The 18,800-nt window shown below is 42.0% G+C and overlaps 2 protein-coding genes across 2 annotated transcripts in view; both read left to right on the top strand.

Annotated features, from left to right (window-relative positions):
- The first annotated feature begins 1,367 nt into the window (after positions 1–1,367).
- On the top strand, positions 1,368–3,610 carry LOC306834970 (caspase recruitment domain-containing protein 8-like). The gene is made up of 2 exons (XM_079361316.1): positions 1,368–1,852; positions 1,973–3,610. Exons 1-2 carry the CDS (start codon positions 1,374–1,376, stop codon positions 3,354–3,356), a joined length of 1,863 nt encoding a protein of 620 aa, XP_079217442.1. The 5' UTR covers positions 1,368–1,373; the 3' UTR covers positions 3,357–3,610.
- Positions 3,611–5,494: 1,884 nt separating this feature from the next.
- LOC306835388 (uncharacterized protein) overlaps positions 5,495–18,800 on the top strand; it is a 74,114-nt gene continuing 60,808 nt past the window's right edge. Inside the window, exons 1-2 of the mRNA XM_079361876.1 lie at positions 5,495–5,832; positions 9,082–9,176. The gene's annotated coding sequence lies outside the window, so the exon portion shown is untranslated. The remainder of the gene's footprint in view (positions 5,833–9,081; positions 9,177–18,800) is intronic.

Genomic DNA, 18,800 nt, shown 5'->3' with positions numbered 1-18,800 from the left:
AGATGGAGAAGAAAATGTATCAAGATGCATTTCTATCAACAGACAACATATCTCTTTGTGTCTCATCTAGGAAATATGCCAATAAGCCAAGCAGAGGATCTGTGTTTCATGACCACAGTAGAACACCTAGAGAACTAAAAAAAATGAAGAAAGGCAGATCATTTATGCCTCAACATCAACATTGGCCTGATTCAGGCTCCTCTTTTGAGTGTGACAGGCGTATCTCGGCTATTAACTCTCCTTTCCTAAATCCATCACAAGAAATGTCAGGAGAAGGATCTATGTGGTCAGGCTCACAAAACAGGGCCTTCGGTCGGTCTGTCCCTCACACCTTGTCCCCAGAAAACAGCACTGATGCTCTCAGAGGTCCCATCAGTGAGGAAGAGCCAAAAAAAGAGGATCTCTCCAACAACAGTGACCCTATGATCCTATATGAAAGTTTGCCAACTCAATCACGAGTGCTTTCAGCTGATGTTAGTCTTCGACACGAACAATTCGATGAAACATCCCTTGATTCTGCCCTTCAAAAAACTTTAGAAGATTTGTTCAAGGAAAGAGAATACTTGTCTATTTATAGTGGATCCTCATCACAAGAAACTCCAAGTACTCCCTCTGGCATTAACTCTCATTATCAGTTTCAGCCATCCTCTGTTTGTTCTGGTTTAAACCGAGAAGACCAGCCCTTAATGCTCCAAAGAGCTGAACCCTCAAAGGTGGACGCGTTAAATGTCGGCATAAAAGACCCATTATTAGGCTATAGGCCTAGAGGTTATCCAACCTCCAACAGACAATTTAGCAATGATGATTTGTTGAAAAGACCATTTAGTTGTGTTGAGCGAGAAATACCTCGAACCATCAAAAGAAAAAAAACTGCAGAAGAAATGACACTCATAAGAAGAACATCTAGAGCAATTAGAAGTGCGAAACGTCTTAGAAAGGCTCTATCTCAAGAACAACTGGTCGAACCACTTTATGATCCCTCTCACAAACCAGAACCAAGCAAGTTCTTCAACTCAGCTCAGTCTGAACACGAGGTTTCCCCATTTCTAAATCAACCATCACCTCCATCATCATGGCTCCCTGTTCAGCCTTCCAGCACCTGGAACCCTGCCTTCAACAGTTCTGAAACTAGAGATGAAACTTTTCGTCACTCATCACTCATCAGGAAATATGCCAATAGGGCAAGCAGCCAACATGTGTTTCATGACCACAGTAGAACACCTAGAGAACAAGAAGAGTTGAAGAAAGGCAAAGCAGAGTCATTAATACTTCCACGTCAACATTGGCCTAATTCAGGTTCCTCTTTTGAGTATGACAGTTCTATCTCGGCTATTGACACTCCTTTATCACAAGAAATGTCAGGAGAAGGATCTATGTGGTCAGGCTCACAGAACAGGGCCTTCGGTCGGTCTGTCCCTCACACCTTGTCCCCAGAAAACAGCACTGATGCTCTCAGAGGTCCCATCAATGAGGAACAGCCAAAAAAAGAGGATCTCTTCAACAACAGTGACCTTATGATCCTATATGAAAGGTCGCCAACTCAATCACAAGTGCTTTCAGCTGATGTTAGTCTTCGACATGAACAATCAGATGAAACATATGCCGATTATCTGCGTAAAAGCTTTGGACCAATGGATGAAAGCTACGACTCAATTCCTGGATGTAACCAACATGTCTCCACATGTTGGCTTCCCCCACAGTTAGAAAGCAAGCCGATGGGTTATCGTTATAGAATTGAAGAGAAGAGGCCTGAACACTCTGACTCTGATAATAATACATCACAAGTAAGTCAAGGTACTACCTCTAGCATTACCTTTCCTGATCAGTTTTCCCCAGCCTCTCTTTTAAATCAGTCCCTTAAAAACCAGCCCTTAGTGCTCCAAAGTGAAGAACCAGACATGTGGTGTAACTTGGAGTTTGAACGTCTGAGGTCACGAGTCCCCTTCACAAACACCCCTTTCTTTCCAGAAAGATCAAAGGACTTGGAGGAGTCACTAGGTGACAGTGATGCTCAGGTAGAGCTGGATGCAGCCGTCACAGCTGTGACCTGCTCCGTCACAAACACCCAGCCAGAACATTCTCAGATCCAAACCTGCTCCTCAGGTCCTGCTTGGAGTAAAAGAGTTTATGGATCCTTCCCTCGTTCCCACAGCTTCCCCTCACTGAGTCACATGACCTCTGCAGAGAACAACACCCAAACACGAGCACCTAGTCTACCTGAGCTTCGGTTAGAAGCCAGTTGTGAGCAGTTTACACCTGACATCAGTGATGATGAAGACGATGAAACCTACAGGTTCCAGTGCTCCTGTCCGGGCCTGTACCAGTGCAGCGTGACTGGTCTGGTGTTCCACATGGAGCGAGAAGGGGATGTGGTCTACAGGACGGTCCCCTGGAACATGAAGGTACTGTCCCAGCATCACAAGCAGCCTGCAGGACCCCTGTTCGACATCACATGTGAGCAGCAGAGTGTGTGTCAGCTCCACCTCCCACACTGCCAGATCCGCTCCACAGGAACACTTCAGTTCACGTCGGTGGCTCACGTGAATGAAGAGGGCATCGACTTCATTGTCCCTCATAAGATAACAGAAACTCACGTCATCATAAAGATCTCAGGCTTTTCTGCTTTCGGTAACGTCAAGGACGAAGACTCTCCACCTGACCCGGTCCGAGCGCTGGTTCTGCTGTTCTACAGACCCCCGGCTAATCCCGAACCCAGCTCCCTCCTCAATGTGTTGTTGCTGCCGCGGAATGTGGTGCTCCGTGACGTGCTGCGCACCAGGAAGAAGTTGGTTGGAGATGAGCGCTACGTAGAGAAGTCCCCACACTGTAAACTTTACCCACAGCAGGAATACACTCTGTCCACCTGTCCTGAAGAAGACGTTCTCGTGGATCCAACACAAGCAGAGTTTGAATGTGACAACTATGACAACTACTTTCCATCATTCCAGGTGACTTTACAGCAGCCCATGAAACACATGAAGCTGCTTTTGAGAGATGCCATCAGCTCCTGCAGCGTCTGGGAAAGACACGTTTGTCTTCTGTCCTCTGGGGTAAACGGGTCCTGTGGGCCAAGCACCCTGAATCTGCCTCCTGACGAGAGGCTGTTGCGCATACGGAGCGGCTTCATCGAGGGGGTATCAGCACCTGTCCTCAAAACTCTGCTGGACAAACTGCTTGAGAAAAGGGTGATGACCGACTCTGAGCAGGAGTCATTGAACGAGATGCAAAACAAAAGTGACAGAGCTCGCCGTGTCATCGACTCGGTGAGGAAGAAAGGTGAAGCTGCGAGTTCAGAGATGATTGAAGCTCTCTGTGACATCGATCCCTTCCTCTGTGAACACCTGGGACTGATCTGAAGCTGAATGAGGATGTTTCATGTTGGACATGTTGACCTAAGGATTTCTAACTAACTGATCTTTAAAAATATCTGTGGTCAGCTGACTGTATCAGGTTTGTTATTTTAAAGTAGCTCAATCTACGTCAATTCAGAAATGTTTCAACAAGTAGTTGTATGTTGTAGTTGGTTGTGAGCTTTTTAACTTCATACACATTTAAAAAATATTTTATATTGAAGGATTTTACTATTCAAAGTGCAATTTTTACATACATACATTGCTTTGCTTTCTTTCAATCGCAGTATATTGGGAAATCACAGAAATTGGGTTTCTTCTTCCGAAATAAATTTTGTTTCTCTTTTGAGGTGAAACAGCGGCTGGTTACTGGAACTTTTTTTTATCCATTTTAGATTATGGAGACCTGTTATATATGAATGCCTCAGCTAAATGTCTAAGCAAGATTGATGCTGTATACCATGCTTCTCTCAGATTTGTTACTAATTGTGGAGGCCGGACTCATCATTGTAAACTGTATTCCCGAGTGGGATGGCCTTCTTTGTCCACCAGGAGGCTAAGACACTGGTGCACTTTTATTTACAAGGCCATGCTTGGGCTCCTGCCCTCATACATCTGTGGCCTTATTGTACGGAGAAGCATTGATTCTTACAGTTTGCGTTCCAATGATCAGTTGTTGCTGTCTGTTCCATTTGCCCGGACAGAACTGGGAAAAAAGGCTTTCGTCCACTCCGCTCCTTCTACATGGAACATGCTACGAAAAGACTGGAAAATAACTGAACTGATTTCTTTAAATGCTTTTAAATCCAAGCTGAGAGAACTTGAGACACACTCCTTTACTTGTAACTGTTTTTAAAAATGTTTTATTACTCATTGTCTTTTATAATTTTAATTTCTGTTAATTGTCTGTATGTTGTGAGTCTGACTGTGTAATGTTTGCTGCCTCTTGGCCAGGACTCCCTTGAAAAAATGGTTTTTAATCTCAATGGGATTTTTCCTGGATAAATAAAGGTTAAATAAAAAATAAAATATGTTTTTGTGTAATTGTTTTACTGACCAGGAAGAAGCCTGTACCTTTAAGTCCTGAAACAGCATACAATTAAATAAATTGGCCTTTTAAAGTTCAGGAGGTTAAATTACTATGATACTTTTTTACAAAGTTTCAATAAATCTCTTATCGTGATCCTGCCTCGTGAAAGTGAAACAATGTTTTTCTGATGTTTGCTTTTAAGATCATGTTTTTAAGCCTATTTTACTTTTCCCAATTGTTGTTAATCATAATTATTTATACCTTCTGTAGGAGCCATTTTGTGTTTATTGTTGGCATGTTATTTAGTTTGGATAGTTCTTGTATATTATTTTTCACGAGTGACACTGAAGGCATGGGGGTGTGTTTATATATGAGAATAGGTGACAGGAAGGGGCGGGAACAGCTAGGGGGAGCACAAACAGTTCTCTCCAGACCAGCACTTATGTTACGACCAGCACTCAGAAAAACCACTGGAAATGGTATGTTTTATTCTCATTTTTTGTTCATCAAATCACTACAATAAACCATCAAGTCAACAACAATTATGACTGGATTGTCATGATTACATCTGCGTAAGACTTCATCCTTGCCTGCCTGTTTGTTAATGGCAATCATTGTAAAGGAGGATGAAAATAGGAAAATTGCCATTACACCTTCAATCATAACATCTCTGTGCAGCTCCGAGCTTCTCTAATTGATTTTGTACCTTCATGAGGCAGCAGAGGGAGCCATTTGCCTGTTAATAAACTATTATTGAAGCGTGTGGCCTAACTTTAGAATCATACGTTGCCATTTTCATCTTTTACATTTTTACGGTTCTGCTTCTGATTGAGTTGTTAATTTTCTCCATTCATATATTTTTATAAAGAGGGATATTTGACCCTTAAGGCAGAACAAACAAAACCTTTTTTTGCCAACATTAAATGGAGGCTATTTTATGAAATTGATGATTAGACAAAATATTTTAGAACAAAATAACTACTTAGGTAGTTGTTATTTTATCATACAAAAATACCTTTATTCATGTAACCCTGGGTTTGGGTTTCTCCAAAACTAAATCCTTTTTAGGGTGTTTGGACTTTTATTTTGTTTCATCACAAGCGGACAATAAAACTATTTCCGGTTCTGGGAACTGATTTCCGGTTTCCTCCTCGCTAACTGCTGTTGGCTTGATGCTAATGAAGCGCTCTTTCCCAGCGCAGCATCCAGACGTTCAGACCGGACGGTGATCCGCTGAGTAACGGAGCAGAGGAGCCCTCGTCTTTCACAGAGTTTCAGTTTTTTTTTTTACTTTTCTCTTCTCGTGTCTCTGGCTTGAAAAGGTGTGGAATTTATTTCAAGTCCATCTCCGTGTAACGAGCGGATTGTAGACGTTAGAGGAGCATGAATCCTTCATGTGCCCGCTGCGGGAAGATCGTCTACCCGACGGAGAAAGTCAGCTGTCTGGACAAGGTGAGCAGAGAGACGGTCTAAGTAACCCTCAGTCTCTGTTGACTTTTCGTTTCCTGTCAATCTGTAAACAATAAATACATCACCTATTTTTACACATTGATGTAAAGTTGTCGATACCACCTGTTTATTTATTTTATTTAATTTTTATCTAGTTCACTACAAGAAAGCTGCTTTAACAGGTGGATTAGTGATCTAATACTAACTAATACTAGTAGTCTGTTGGACTAATAGTTAGAAACATTTCTGGAGACAAACAGCAATGCTTGCTTGTATTAAAAACATGTAAGGTCCCACTGTTGGGTGTCCATCACTTCTGTTTCTGTTGTGGTTTTGAAATTGGCATCAGATAGCCAATATAGTAAGATTTTTTTTTTAACTTTCTTTTTATTCAAAACAAAAGTTATTGTTTCCATTTGTACCCTTTACAGACTTTCATTGATCCTCTATTAGTTATTAGTCTGGTGTCTGTCCCCGTCTCTGATGGGATTTAGGAAAGGTGGTAGCATAAAGTCTGAGGGTCTTTGTCCTTTTTCCAAAAAATTAAAGAAAAAAAAATCATTCATGTACTAAAAAACATGAACAGAACTGGGGAGCTTATTCTAGGCATCAAGCAAAGAAATCAAAAATGATGGAGAGGGCAGGTTAATTCAAACAATATATGCACAGATTCACATTTCAAAGGAGTGTTTGTCCCAAATATTTTATTTATATGTTCATTGATCTCTTCCAAATAAGTTCAAATAAGCTGTCCATTCCAGAAAATATCAACTCTACCCTGGATACCAAAATATCACAATCATTTTCCAGCAGAGCTGAAAGCCATATGTTGGACCATTCTGATATCAGATATTTGTTTGACTATCACTTCAACACTCTTTGTCTGTAGAGCTCCAGTTCTCCACACATTTGATCTCTAAACACTTTACAAAAAGAGCAGGTCTCAACCTTTCTTTTTGTTTTAACTAAGACCCAGCATGGATCCAATGGGGGATAAAAGCAAACTTTTCACAAAGACTCTTTGCTTGAAAGGTTTAATTAGATTTAATTTAAAACTCAAGAGTGCTGTAATGGTTTTCAGTTAACTAAGCTTGGTTGTTTGTTTTTCTTATCACAGTTGTTATTAGGATATGATATAAAATAAAGCGTACAGAGAGACTCACTCCCATGATAATCTCAGAGTCACCTCTTCTTACTGTTTTGATTGAGACCCCCCCCCCCCCCCCCCCCCGGTGGATTTTACATACTCAAAGTTTAACCTGTGGGAAGCTGAGTGCTAATTTGATCAAAACAGTGTCAGATAAATTGCGGCCCCCATGCGGCAGTGTAGCGTGCACACGTTGAGAAAGAAAGCATAGAATATTTGTTCTTATTTATTGAGTGAAATTTGCATTGTTTTTATTGCGTTGACTCCTGATCCAATAATGAGAGTCAGTCTGTGTTCCACAGTCATTTTCATACATCTTACTGATTGTATCAGAATATGAATAGGGACTCGTGTTGACTCATTATTTAGTCTTAGTCTGAATACACCTCTGATAGTCTGTTGCATAACGATGATGAATTATTCATAGTCTCTTCTCGTGCGTTCTCCGTCTGTCGTATGAAGCGTCAGATGACACGACAGCATGGAGGCCGTGCACGCCATGTGAACTCCCACCGTTATGAGCGAGGACTCCAGTTTCACAGAGCTGCAATCAAAACTGCTCTGGTGATTGGTTTGAGCCGAACGTTAAACTTCATCATCATCCTCGACTCTGTCAATATGTCAGACGTCAGGAAGATCCAGCTTTTTAAAAAACAAACAAAAAACCCCCAAAAGGACTGTACGGCTAGCTTCTGTGCTGTCCTGTAAAATGTGACACGCCTCGTTTGAAGCAGCAATAAGTGGATATAAACGTAAAACAATGTTCGAGGGCGTGATTTAGAGAGGAGGAGGCCGCCAGAGAAGGTGAGGAGAAAGTGAGATAAAGTGTGTGAGGGCGAGAGAGAGAGAGAGAGAGAGAGAGAGAGAGAGAAGTACACGGACCATCCAAAGAGTTCAGAGCTCCTGCTGTCTCTTACAAAAGCTCATTATTACATCAGGAAACATGCATCTTCCACCAGGCCCACAAAGATAATCAAACGTGTGAATACAAGCTAATACGGTTCCAGTTTTATTTGAGCCAATGTGTTAGTTATTTGCTGAAAGTTTTTGGGGTGTTTAAAAGGAGACTTTGTGTTGGAGGAGAAATGTTTGATCAGAGTTGCAGCAGCTCCTGTCCCCCCCCCCCCCCATGAAGTTCGTCGAATGTGTGCGTGTGAAGTGTGTGTGTGTGTGTGTGTGTGCGTCCCTCCAGTCGGAAACAAAAAAAAAAAAACCAAGTGAGGAAGTGACGCTCATCGACGAGCAATCTGCTGCAGCGAGACTCTTTGAAGTTCTTCGATCTTTGAACAATGTCGGAGATGTTATTCTTAGGGTTTAAATAAAACATCATCTTTGAAAGTCAGGGGAGCGGTGAGGAAACACCGGAACAGATGAAAGAGTTTTTATTCACCCGAAAGAATACAACAACTTGTAAAAAATGTCAACAAAAGAAAAACTGATACAAGATAGGAGCTACACAAGGTGACTGACACATGAGGAAAACAAATCAAACAACACTTAGAGAGAAAAGAGAACAGTGAGGGACGTGTATTTCTAAATATATATATATATCAAAGCTATCAGTGAAAGGAGAAGATTCTAGAAGTGAACTACTGAGAGGCTTAATGCCGGTGCAGGTGGAGGGACCTGCTGATGTGCCTTTGTGCCCGGTTGTAGACAATGGAGGAGGGGAAAAAATCGATCAATGTAAAAATCGAGAGTCTTGTCTTCTGAGCATTAAAATCGATTCACAACTTCAAATTCAGTCAGAATCACAGATAATCTGAAGGACTGATTCAAAAGGAAACCTTGAATTCATGGTCCGGACTCGTTATGTATTGAAGATAGATTCTCAATCGAATCGTGACCCCAAGGATCAAAACTGACTCGAATCGTAGAACACCCAAAGGTGTCCAGCCGTACAGTAGACAATGTTAACAACTGCTGGGGTGTAGTTGTTGTAGACAAGCAGCCGGACATGTTCGCACTTCAGACATTTTATTTTTTTAGTGTTAATCTCTCTCTCTCTCTCTCTCTCTCTCTCTCTCTCTCTCTCTCTCTCTCTCTCTCTCTCTCTCTCTCTCTCTCTCTCTCTCTCTCTCTCTCTCTCTCTCTGTTGTCTCTAGAACTGGCATAAAGGATGTTTCCACTGTGAGGTTTGCAAGATGACACTGAACATGAAGAACTACAAAGGCTACGACAAGAAACCCTACTGCAACGCGTAAGTCCCTCTCCTCTCTCTCGCCCACTCTTCACCCCCACCCCACCCACCTATTTGCACTCTTGTTAATAGAGAGAGACAAACAACTCTTTGAATTGAGCCTTACATGACACATCAAGTTTGTCAAAATACATCACCTCTAAAACTCTCTTTTACAGAGGTGACAGCGCCTCCTTCTGCTCTGCTGTGCTCTTATTATAACAGCTGTGATGTACACATACAATCAACTCATTGTTTCCTTCTCCTGAAGTTCACTCAAAGTGTTTGATGGTCTATGCATGAACCCTCTGAGCTCATAAACAGCCTCCTCTGGCTGTGTGATTATCTACATGTGTGCTCGTATCTGTGCGCCGACCCTTCGGGGTTTTTATAGCAGCGGCGGTGGGATGGTTACGCTTCGTGGTTGTTTTTCGCTGGTTTTGGTTGCGAGCCCAGCCCTGCTTCTCTTCCTTCACTGCGGCTGGTTCTGTTTACTGTGTGTGTGTGTTTCTCTGAACTCTGAACATGCTCGGCTTGTTATTATCAGCACGGCACAATTCACCACACCATCTTCTTGTCGCCCTCGCCCCAAAAAATAATGTGGTGTGCATGTTCCTTACAGAGAAAAAGAAGATGCACATTGTCAAAGGAAGCTCCACTTGTGTGTGTGTTTGACGGAGGTTGATTTGAAATTATAGTTTGTGTCAGAGTGTGACAGCTTCATGGGAATTTTGTAGCTGTGACCTTTGACCTTGTGCCTTTTGTTTTGGCTGATCAAAATGATGAAGGATGTGAGTTGAAGCCTATAATTGAATCCATTTTGTTCCTTATGTTTATTATCTTTGTCACATGTAGACCTATGCAATATGCAATGTCATAATAATGTGAAGTGTGAAAACATCACATCGCAGTTTTACATGTGTGTGTGTCTCCCTCCTGTGCATCACGTTTTACACAGTACCTGTGTTTTCAAAATCTTTCTCCTTAATTCCAAAATGTCCCTCACCTCTAAATTGGCAAACATGAAACACGAGTGTAGCTGTTAACTAGCTTAGCTTCATCTGATTGTGTGAAGATGGTGTGAAAGCGTGGTGGACCTCCATCCAACATGTTGCATGTCGAGGAAAAAAGGATCCTAAATATGGATCATTATCACCAATCTGCATGTGCAAAGGAACCCGAAAGGCAATACATGATAATAAAATAAATATTTATTTATTGTTAAAGATTTTGTTTGTGTGCCTGTGTGTGTGTGTGTGTGTTTGTGTTTGGGGGGGTGGGGTGCCTGTATTTGATAGGACAGTGGATAGAGGAGCAAACCAGGGAACGAGCGAGTGGGGAATGACATGCAAGAAAGGACTCTAGCCTCTGTCTGTACATGAGCCAGGACTTAACCGCTAGGCCATCTGGACACCTCAGTCGGGATTATTACACAGAAACACGACTGCTAACCAAATATGGGGGAGAAAACTGTCAGCTGTCAATGGAAGTGTCAACACTTTGACTGAACTGCGGTAACTTCCGTGGTTCATTTGTGAGTGAAAACCAAAAACACAAGGAAAGATACAATGAGGACAGATTACTGTGTGGTGTTATTAATTGTTAAACGTTGTCTGATTGTCTAATTATTTCCTCCCACTGTGACTGCCGCTCTCATCTCCTGTCTGCATTTAAAGTTCGAATGACGGCTTTGTTCGCTGTGCAGAAAACACGGAGCTCTTACTCATCACGGAGAGTTTGGTCTTTGTGCTTCAGTGTCACTCGTCGCGCTCACAGTCCAAACACAGTGTCCTGTAATTAAAGGCAGTCTGTGTGAGGCTCCTTGTTTGCACTCACGCCTAACCGGTGTGTGCTGTGAAAGAGCTCGGCAGGGACGTTTGTCTTGGCCTTTTGTGTGATGCGTCTGATCTGCGTTGTTGAGCTGAGGAAGTTCTCACAGTAAAAACATCTGAGGTGACGGCCTCAGTTCTGCCCTGCGTGGCTTCATACACTATCTGAAGCTGCTTCAGCTGACAGTCTTGGTAGGGAGGTTCCTAGCGACCTACCTGCCATTGTGACAGGTGGATTAAAATGAATCTATGTCGATGTGCCCGTTTCCCCTGATACAGCCTACATACAACTTCATCTCCATTCTCTTGATCAAAGTACGGACGGAACATGCTGCTCCTTTAAGAAGCTTTCAGTTCATGTGCTTGTTCTGGATTGTGGAGAGAGGAGAGCAGGCCCATCAGGAGCTTCAGCGAAGACACAGCATTTAACTGTCAATGTGTGCCTATTCAAAAGGAGTTTAACCAGCTCATCATTCTGCTACCAACAAGTGAAGGTGGCAACATTTCCTTGTTCAGTCGACTAATCGCGCCGCACACATTTCATTTTTTGTTTGTAAAACAAAAGACTGGATGCACAAAATAAATAAGTCCTGCACTCATTATGCTGCTGTTGCTTCACCTTTTTTTAAACGGTGTGAAACAGAATTAAAGCTACTTCGGAGTCTGCATCGTGGCCAATCTGCAGCCTACTGAAGCACCAAATCTGCAGTTCCCCAGATGGCCACTTGAGGCTGTTTACTGAAGTGGGTCTATTTCCACAGAGCTCCCTCTTTACAGCCAAATTGTTTACAGCCTGGTGTAAAAGACAGTTTGTTTATAACTTTACTTAGGGTTCATTTTCATCAATAAAAGTTGAGGTAAGTGCACCAGTTTATTACAAATTATGAAAATAAAAAAACAAAACTTGGAGGATCAGATATAGACAAAGCTCTGTCTGAGCGTTTCAGTCCAAAAGGGAAAAAGTGGAGGGTCTATGAATTTGACGAACATGGTCCCGTGCTTCTTAAGACCCTCTGCAGCTCAAAAAAGGGGGGGGGAGGCAGACCAGAGGTGAGAGAGATTACAGAGGCACATGAGACTGAACACATTCTCACCGACTCTATTAAAGGACGAACACAACCGGAAAGGAGTTTTCACAACCAACATGAGGAGCACTCGGTGTCATATTGTTCAAAAGAAGAGCTGACTCACAGAAACCACAAGGAAACAAACAGCATGATGAATATATGTAGACCTATGTGAGGTCATGTGCTCAGATTTAATCCGTGGTGTATGCCTGACCTCTGTGACCCAGGACACCTTATGACCTCCGAGCTGTTATTTTAACGTGCCATTGCTGCATTTTTTCTCTCTTTGAGTTTGCAAAAATGTTCACTGAACTCTGATTGTTTTTTTCTCTGTCGTGTTTTTTGAGAAACTCTCGTGGTGATTTTCATCAGTTAGCATAGATACATATTGCACCTGCATCCAGGCAAAATGATGGTCTGATGGTCTTAATTCATATTGTCTTGTTTATCACTTCAGTGCGTCCAAAGTGCGGCCATGAGGCCTCACTCAGATTTAGACATGTCTTTTTTTTTTTTTTTCATGTTAGCGAGGGACATCTACAAAGCCTTACTATTAATAAAAAAAAAGAAAACACAAAAGTTTCTCTCTGCAATGAGTTATTTTGTATTAACATTACTTTAAGAGGTTTTTTAAAGAGGAAAATACAAACAACATTTTTTTTTTTAAATATTAAAAAGAAAAAAACAATACCTGTGGCCTGCAAGCGATTCTAACACCACCGAGAGAAACACAGAGACGATGTTCTTTCCATCATACATGAAGCAGTTTATTTAACAAAGAGTTGATACTGGCCCGTCCAAACGAGTGCGTGCATATTGTTCTTCATCCAGTTAGGAGTGGTACAGGACGCAGCTCAACCACTGCACCTGTAGGCAGAAGGCAGCGCACACTGATGGTGTGCACTCTGTAGATAAGCCTCCTGGTCAAGCAGCTCGTTCTAATTAGGATATATATTTTTAAGTTTTTGTATCCAACTGATGTCTGGATATACACTATTTATATTTTTGGAAGGATAACTTCAACAGTAAAACTGCAAGAAATCACAGCAGGAAACCTCATTTCCTTTCATTTTCTCTTATCAATCGATGCTTTTTTTCGATGAGTGAATTCGACGTGCAGTCTCCCTTACAGTGATGTAGCTCGAGCTGTTTCTGTTGTGATTTAAAAAAGAGAAGCAGGATAACACAAACAGTCTAAGTCTACATTCATAGCAGGCGTCTTCCTCTGTGAGATAATTTGGTTTAATTAAGTTAGCAGTTATGCTAATTAGTAAAAAAAAATCAAAAAATCTAAGATGGTTATGTAACTCGGCTCCCTGTGTGGAGATGGAGACACATGCAGAATAAAAGAGGTCACTTTCTCTGCCTCACTCTCCCACGCTCTGTCTCTGTGTTTAACAGACCTGTTAACATGCTTTTTACATGTCGAGTTCATGTTGATAGCAGCTCTGATCGCTGCGATAAAGACTGTGCGCTTATGTAACACTGCTGCCCACATAACCCAGATAACTGCGTCTTTTTTTTTTGTGCAGCACAGAGAGAAGTATTCCTGCTCACTTCTTCTCTGCTTCAGGAAGGGAGAACAGATCGTGCAGCAGCTGCAGGATATGATATCATTTACATTACAGAGTGCCTGTTCAGAGGCAGCAGGTGGAATAAGTAGATGAGTGGTTTCTCTTTAGGCATAAACGCAGCCGTCATTATTTGAGGGAAAACCTCCTTTTGGAGCTTAAAAAGGCTCCACTGATCTCTGATTGTGTTAACATTGTGTCTGCATTTAGCTGCTGCTACAGCATGAATGGATGCATGGCGGTTGGCAGGGTTTTTACAACCTGTTTTTAAATCACATACATGGAACGATAAATAAATGCATAGACTTTCTATCGGAGGTGGATGTGACAAGACTGTTATCAAATAGTTGGACTTTAGAGGTCCCATATTATGCCCCTTTTTGGAGTTCATATATCTATTTTATGTGTCTACTAAAGTACGTTCACAATCGCTAATGTTTGAAACATGCAGGCTCTCTCGCCTGCCTGTGTTTCTAACATTCAGAATCCCGCACAAGAGAAAAGAAAAAAGGGTCCCCACGTGTGCCAAGTCTGATCTGATTGGTCAACCAATCTGCTCTCTTGTAATTGGTCAGTAGTTCGGCTTTGTTCTCGGATATGTCCCCCCCTTTTAATATTGGGAATGCTACAGTCAGTCAGAGGGGAGGTTGTGCTTGCTACAACGAGCCAATGGGCTTGGATCAGTGACGACTTTGTCTTGTAATGTCACAAGCCACATTTTCCAGGAGGGGGGGCTAGGGACCCAGCGTTTCATGCGGCTATGCTAACAGGAGGACCCACGTTTCCGTGGATTTTGAATTTTTAAAAGAAAGATTTAAAAATCTTCAGACTTTGAATCAGATTTTTAAGGGCTCGAGCGATATGGGATTTTTGGGGGTCGCTTCTGATACCAATATATGTATGTAAGCCAATAGCTTTCTTAACTCTCTCTTTGATCTTTAGAGAGCGATTAATATAGACATAAATGCATTTATTCCATTGATCCCTTAGATGCTATTTTCAAATGTGAAATATGAAAATGATTTAAAATAAAAAGTTTTTTTTTTTTTTTTACAGTTAAATAAAAGCCTTAGGGACAGGAATAACAACAGTACACTGAAATACACTTTATTTTTTCAAAGAGGTATTTTTGGGCATTTTGTGCCTTTATTGTAGCGATAGGACAGTGGATACAGTCAGAAATCAGGGACAGAGACAGAGTAGAGAATAACACGTGAGAAAGAAGCCAAAGGTTGGATTTGAACCTGGGCCGCCCGCTTGGAGGTCTGCAGCCTCCGTACATGGGGCGTGCACACTAACCACGGTGTAAAAAAAGAAATGCTCCAAAGACGGCAGGCTGAAAGTAAATCTGGTACTAAAGAAATGTTATTACATTTATACAACATGGTGACCTTTATTTTTCAGGGAATAACAGTGGATTGCAAAGCGGAGGATGAGGGGTCAAAAGTGGTGTTTCTACAGAGCTGTTGCCATGGAAACACACATCTTATGCTGAGCCTGAGGGGAAGGTTGCACATTTTTCTGGGCTTAAAATTAGTCAAGCTCATTTTTAGAAGACAGTGCAGCTCGCATTAGGTCGTCCATACAGTCGAAAATACGATTCTCTACGGTAAACAAGAGAGGGGGGGGGGGGGGGGGGGGGGCGGGGGGTCTCCCAGAGAGAAAAAGGTCGAACGTTTCTTCCTGCGTGAGCTCTTTTCACCATGTGGAGTAATCATGCTAACTTACCTGTATGCTCACTGAGCTCTCAGCTCTCAGTAACGTTAATAGTTGTGAAGGACAGACTGACTCTCTGCTCACCTCCTCTCCACACTTGTTGTATTTAATGGAGGAGTGTTTTCAATCAAACCAGTGCTCCACAAATAGAGAGTGTACCACCTCTTTCATTAAATGCATAATTATAACCTCATGAGAGAGAGTCTGGTCTGGTTGTTATATATCCCAGCTTGCGTTGCTCTGGGATGCAACTGCTTGAAAAACAAAATGAACGAGGCACATTGTCAGTCGCATCAGGTCATGTGCAACAGGTGATAGTGGCGGCTGCACTCGCTATCAATACAATGCTAACTCAGCTTTTTACACTGGTAAATTGGTTGCAGCGGTACATAGGACGCAGCCAACTTTTTAGATGAAAAATAGGTAATAAAAGTGCGTACTATGCATTGAATCTTTTGATCCCTGAATGGTTAAAAGTTCAGACTTTTCTCTGACTCAAATCAGTTGACAGATTCTTTGTTACCAGCTCAATGTCTTAAAAAAGTAAAGCCAATGCAGAATTGTCTTAAACTTGCATCCTCCCTCATGACCAGCAGGGGGCGAACTCACTGGTTTGCACAAGAAGTCTGATCAGTGAATGACTACGTTAGCTTTCCCCTTGATTTATTACTATCAGAAACATTTTCATATTAAGTGAATGGTTTTAATCTCTAATCTGAAGATTTCATTTTACTCCAGCAGGATGTCCACTTCCCCTCGGGGATTAATAAAGGATGTCTTATTTTTAAAAAATGATGGTCCCATTTCGAGTCGTATATAGGTCCTATAGCAATGGAGGATTCAAGGTTTTTATTGGAGCAAAAGAACAAATCAAGAAGTTGCCTGTTCAGTTGTTCAGCCATGTTCAGCCATTTTCAGTTTTTCTTTGAGCCTCCACCCTCTGATCCAACCACGCACAATCTTAATGTGTTTACGTTATATACGTCGATTGTTATGCAGCTGCAGCGTTAACTTAACCTGCAAGTCCAGTCTTTAAAAAGCAATCCAGGTGACCATTAAAGATGATCCGTGAGTTAAAACTAAGCAGAGAACTCTGCAGGAACGCCGCTAACAACCGACTGTGAGAGAAGAAGAGAGAACCAGGATGCAAAGAGGGGAGAGCGAGAACAAATCCAACTGCTCCACACAAAGATGGAGAGCGAGCTGCTGAGAGATGTGATGGGAAACTTATGTAACACTCCTTCTAATCTTTGAGCTGAGAATGTGCTGAAAGAGGACGAGGAGGGGGGGGGGGGGGTGGTGGGGGGGGACAAGAGCCAGGGAGAGGACACTGAACAAAGAGCGAGTTACAGTTTTTTGAATGTAAATAAACAGAAAAGTGAAGGATTTGAGAGGCAGAGAGGCTCAGCCGTCGCTGTGGCAGCAAAGAAAGAGAGAGACAGCGAGGAAGAGAAATGTCTCTATTGATGTGCTGACTGAGAGCGTCACGCATGACTGAGTGAAGAGAAAGACGGTGAGGAGATCACTGCAGACAGTGTCATGGTGTTAGAAGAGCTGCCATGACACAGCGCTCTGTTTTCTCTGTTGTTGTTGTTGTTGTTGTTGTTGTTTTTCCCATCAGATGCTCCAGCAACTTTTCTTTCCATCCAGTCCAATCCTTTTCTGTCTATTCGTTACCATCTTTTCTCTCCCTTCTTCCCAAACTTCTACCCTCACTACCTCTCCTTTTTCCTTCTTCCTTAATGTGTCCTTTCCTTATCTCCTCCCCTCCTTTCCTCAACTTTCAAACCCATTTTAGCTTCTTCTTTACTTTTCTTTCCTTCCTGTTTTTTTCCAATTTTATTTTATTTTTCTTCCCCTCATCTCCCTCCCTAGCCCACCTTTTCCTATTTGTTCCCTTTTCCTTTCTCATTCTTTCCTAGCCTTTTCTGTCATTATCTCATATTTTGCTCATTTCCTGCTTTGTCTTTGCTCCATGTCTTTTTTTAACCGCTTTTTCTTTCATTTCCTTTCCCCCCATTTATTTGTTGTTTCATTTAAAAAAAAAAGTTTTTCTCCTCTCCTTTCTCCTATCCTTCACTTTTTCCCTCCTCTCCTCTTTCTTCATGTCCTTTTCAGTCTCTCACAGCCGTTCCTTTCTCCTCTTTGTCTCCTCTTATCTCCTCTTCAAACTTTTTCTTTTCTATCTTTCACGTACTCTCTCCATACACACCAACTGAAATGTGTCCTTTTGGATGGTGAAACACCAAAAGACAAAAACACGCCCTACCTTCATCTAGTTTGTAACATAAAAGATAATGTAGAACGTTTTTGTCAAGGTAGTAATGATCAGTGCTGGGCAGTAACACATGACTAATAATACAATACAGTAATACAGTTACTTTGACTAGTAACGAGTATGACGAAATAGTAAGGACATTCTAGTAATAATATTACAGCTACCAACGCAAAAAAAGAACTTGTTACAACCTTACTGTTGTTATTCTTCTTCTGATTTAAAATACAACAATCCCAGGTTGCTCAGCCAAACAGGAAGGTAGCTACAGTAGCTTCACGGTTGCCACGTTTTTTCCCCCCTGTAGAATTGGACTTCTTTTTAGATGCTGCCGCGGGTCGTTTTTTTTTTTGTGCCATTGTTTTTGTCAATTGTTGTCACACATAGCTTAGTTAGCAACCATGGCTAGCCTGGAAGATGTTTCCATTCAGCGGCTCGAAATATTCCCAATACTTAAGTTTTATTAAAAGGAAAGACTGTGTCCCGAACTAGGACCCCTGCTATTGCAAAAAAACACGACCTCGAACCTCCTTAAGCACTTACGACGACAGCACAACAACGTGAAGCTCGTGGAAATAAACCCCAACAACGAGCCCTCGGCCCAGGGAGGATAGCTGGAGCCCTACAAAGCCTATAACACAACCAAGACTAGCGTAACTACAGAGTGGTAAACTGATGAGGTGATTTACACTTTGAAATGTGGGAGCAGGCCTCGCTGATTGGACGTGATGCCTTCTCACTTTATTTGGGGTAATTACATAACAGATTAAAATCTATTTCTCAGATTTGAAGTGTGGCAGAACCTCCTAAACAGAAAATCTGGCAGAAGATGATCCATCTGTTAACAAATCCCTTTGCTCTTAAGAGGTTTGCCTTGTGAGTTTTTCTGAAATGTGAAAATATTTAGTAGTAATCTTCCTCTTTGTTTTGGACTCTTCCTCCATCATTTCTTTCTCTGCCCCCCCCCCCCCCCACCACCACCACCACCACCACCACCACCACCATCTTTCTCTCCGTGTCCTCTCTAAGACTCAGCTCCGCTTCTAATCTCTGCCGTGGATCAGCCCGGCAGCCGGCTATTAAATCCCGTGGGTGATAATATCTTTTACTTAAAAAGCACAGCCTGAATTAAGTCCCCTCATTTGTCACAGCCTTTTATCACCGACTGCCTGCGATGGAAACGCATG

This window comes from Symphodus melops (assembly GCF_947650265.1).
Source record: "Symphodus melops genome assembly, chromosome: 14".
Classification (NCBI taxonomy): Eukaryota; Metazoa; Chordata; class Actinopteri; order Labriformes; family Labridae; genus Symphodus; species Symphodus melops.
The sequence above is the reverse complement of the archived record's forward strand: the minus strand, read 5'-3'. Positions and strand labels throughout refer to the sequence as shown.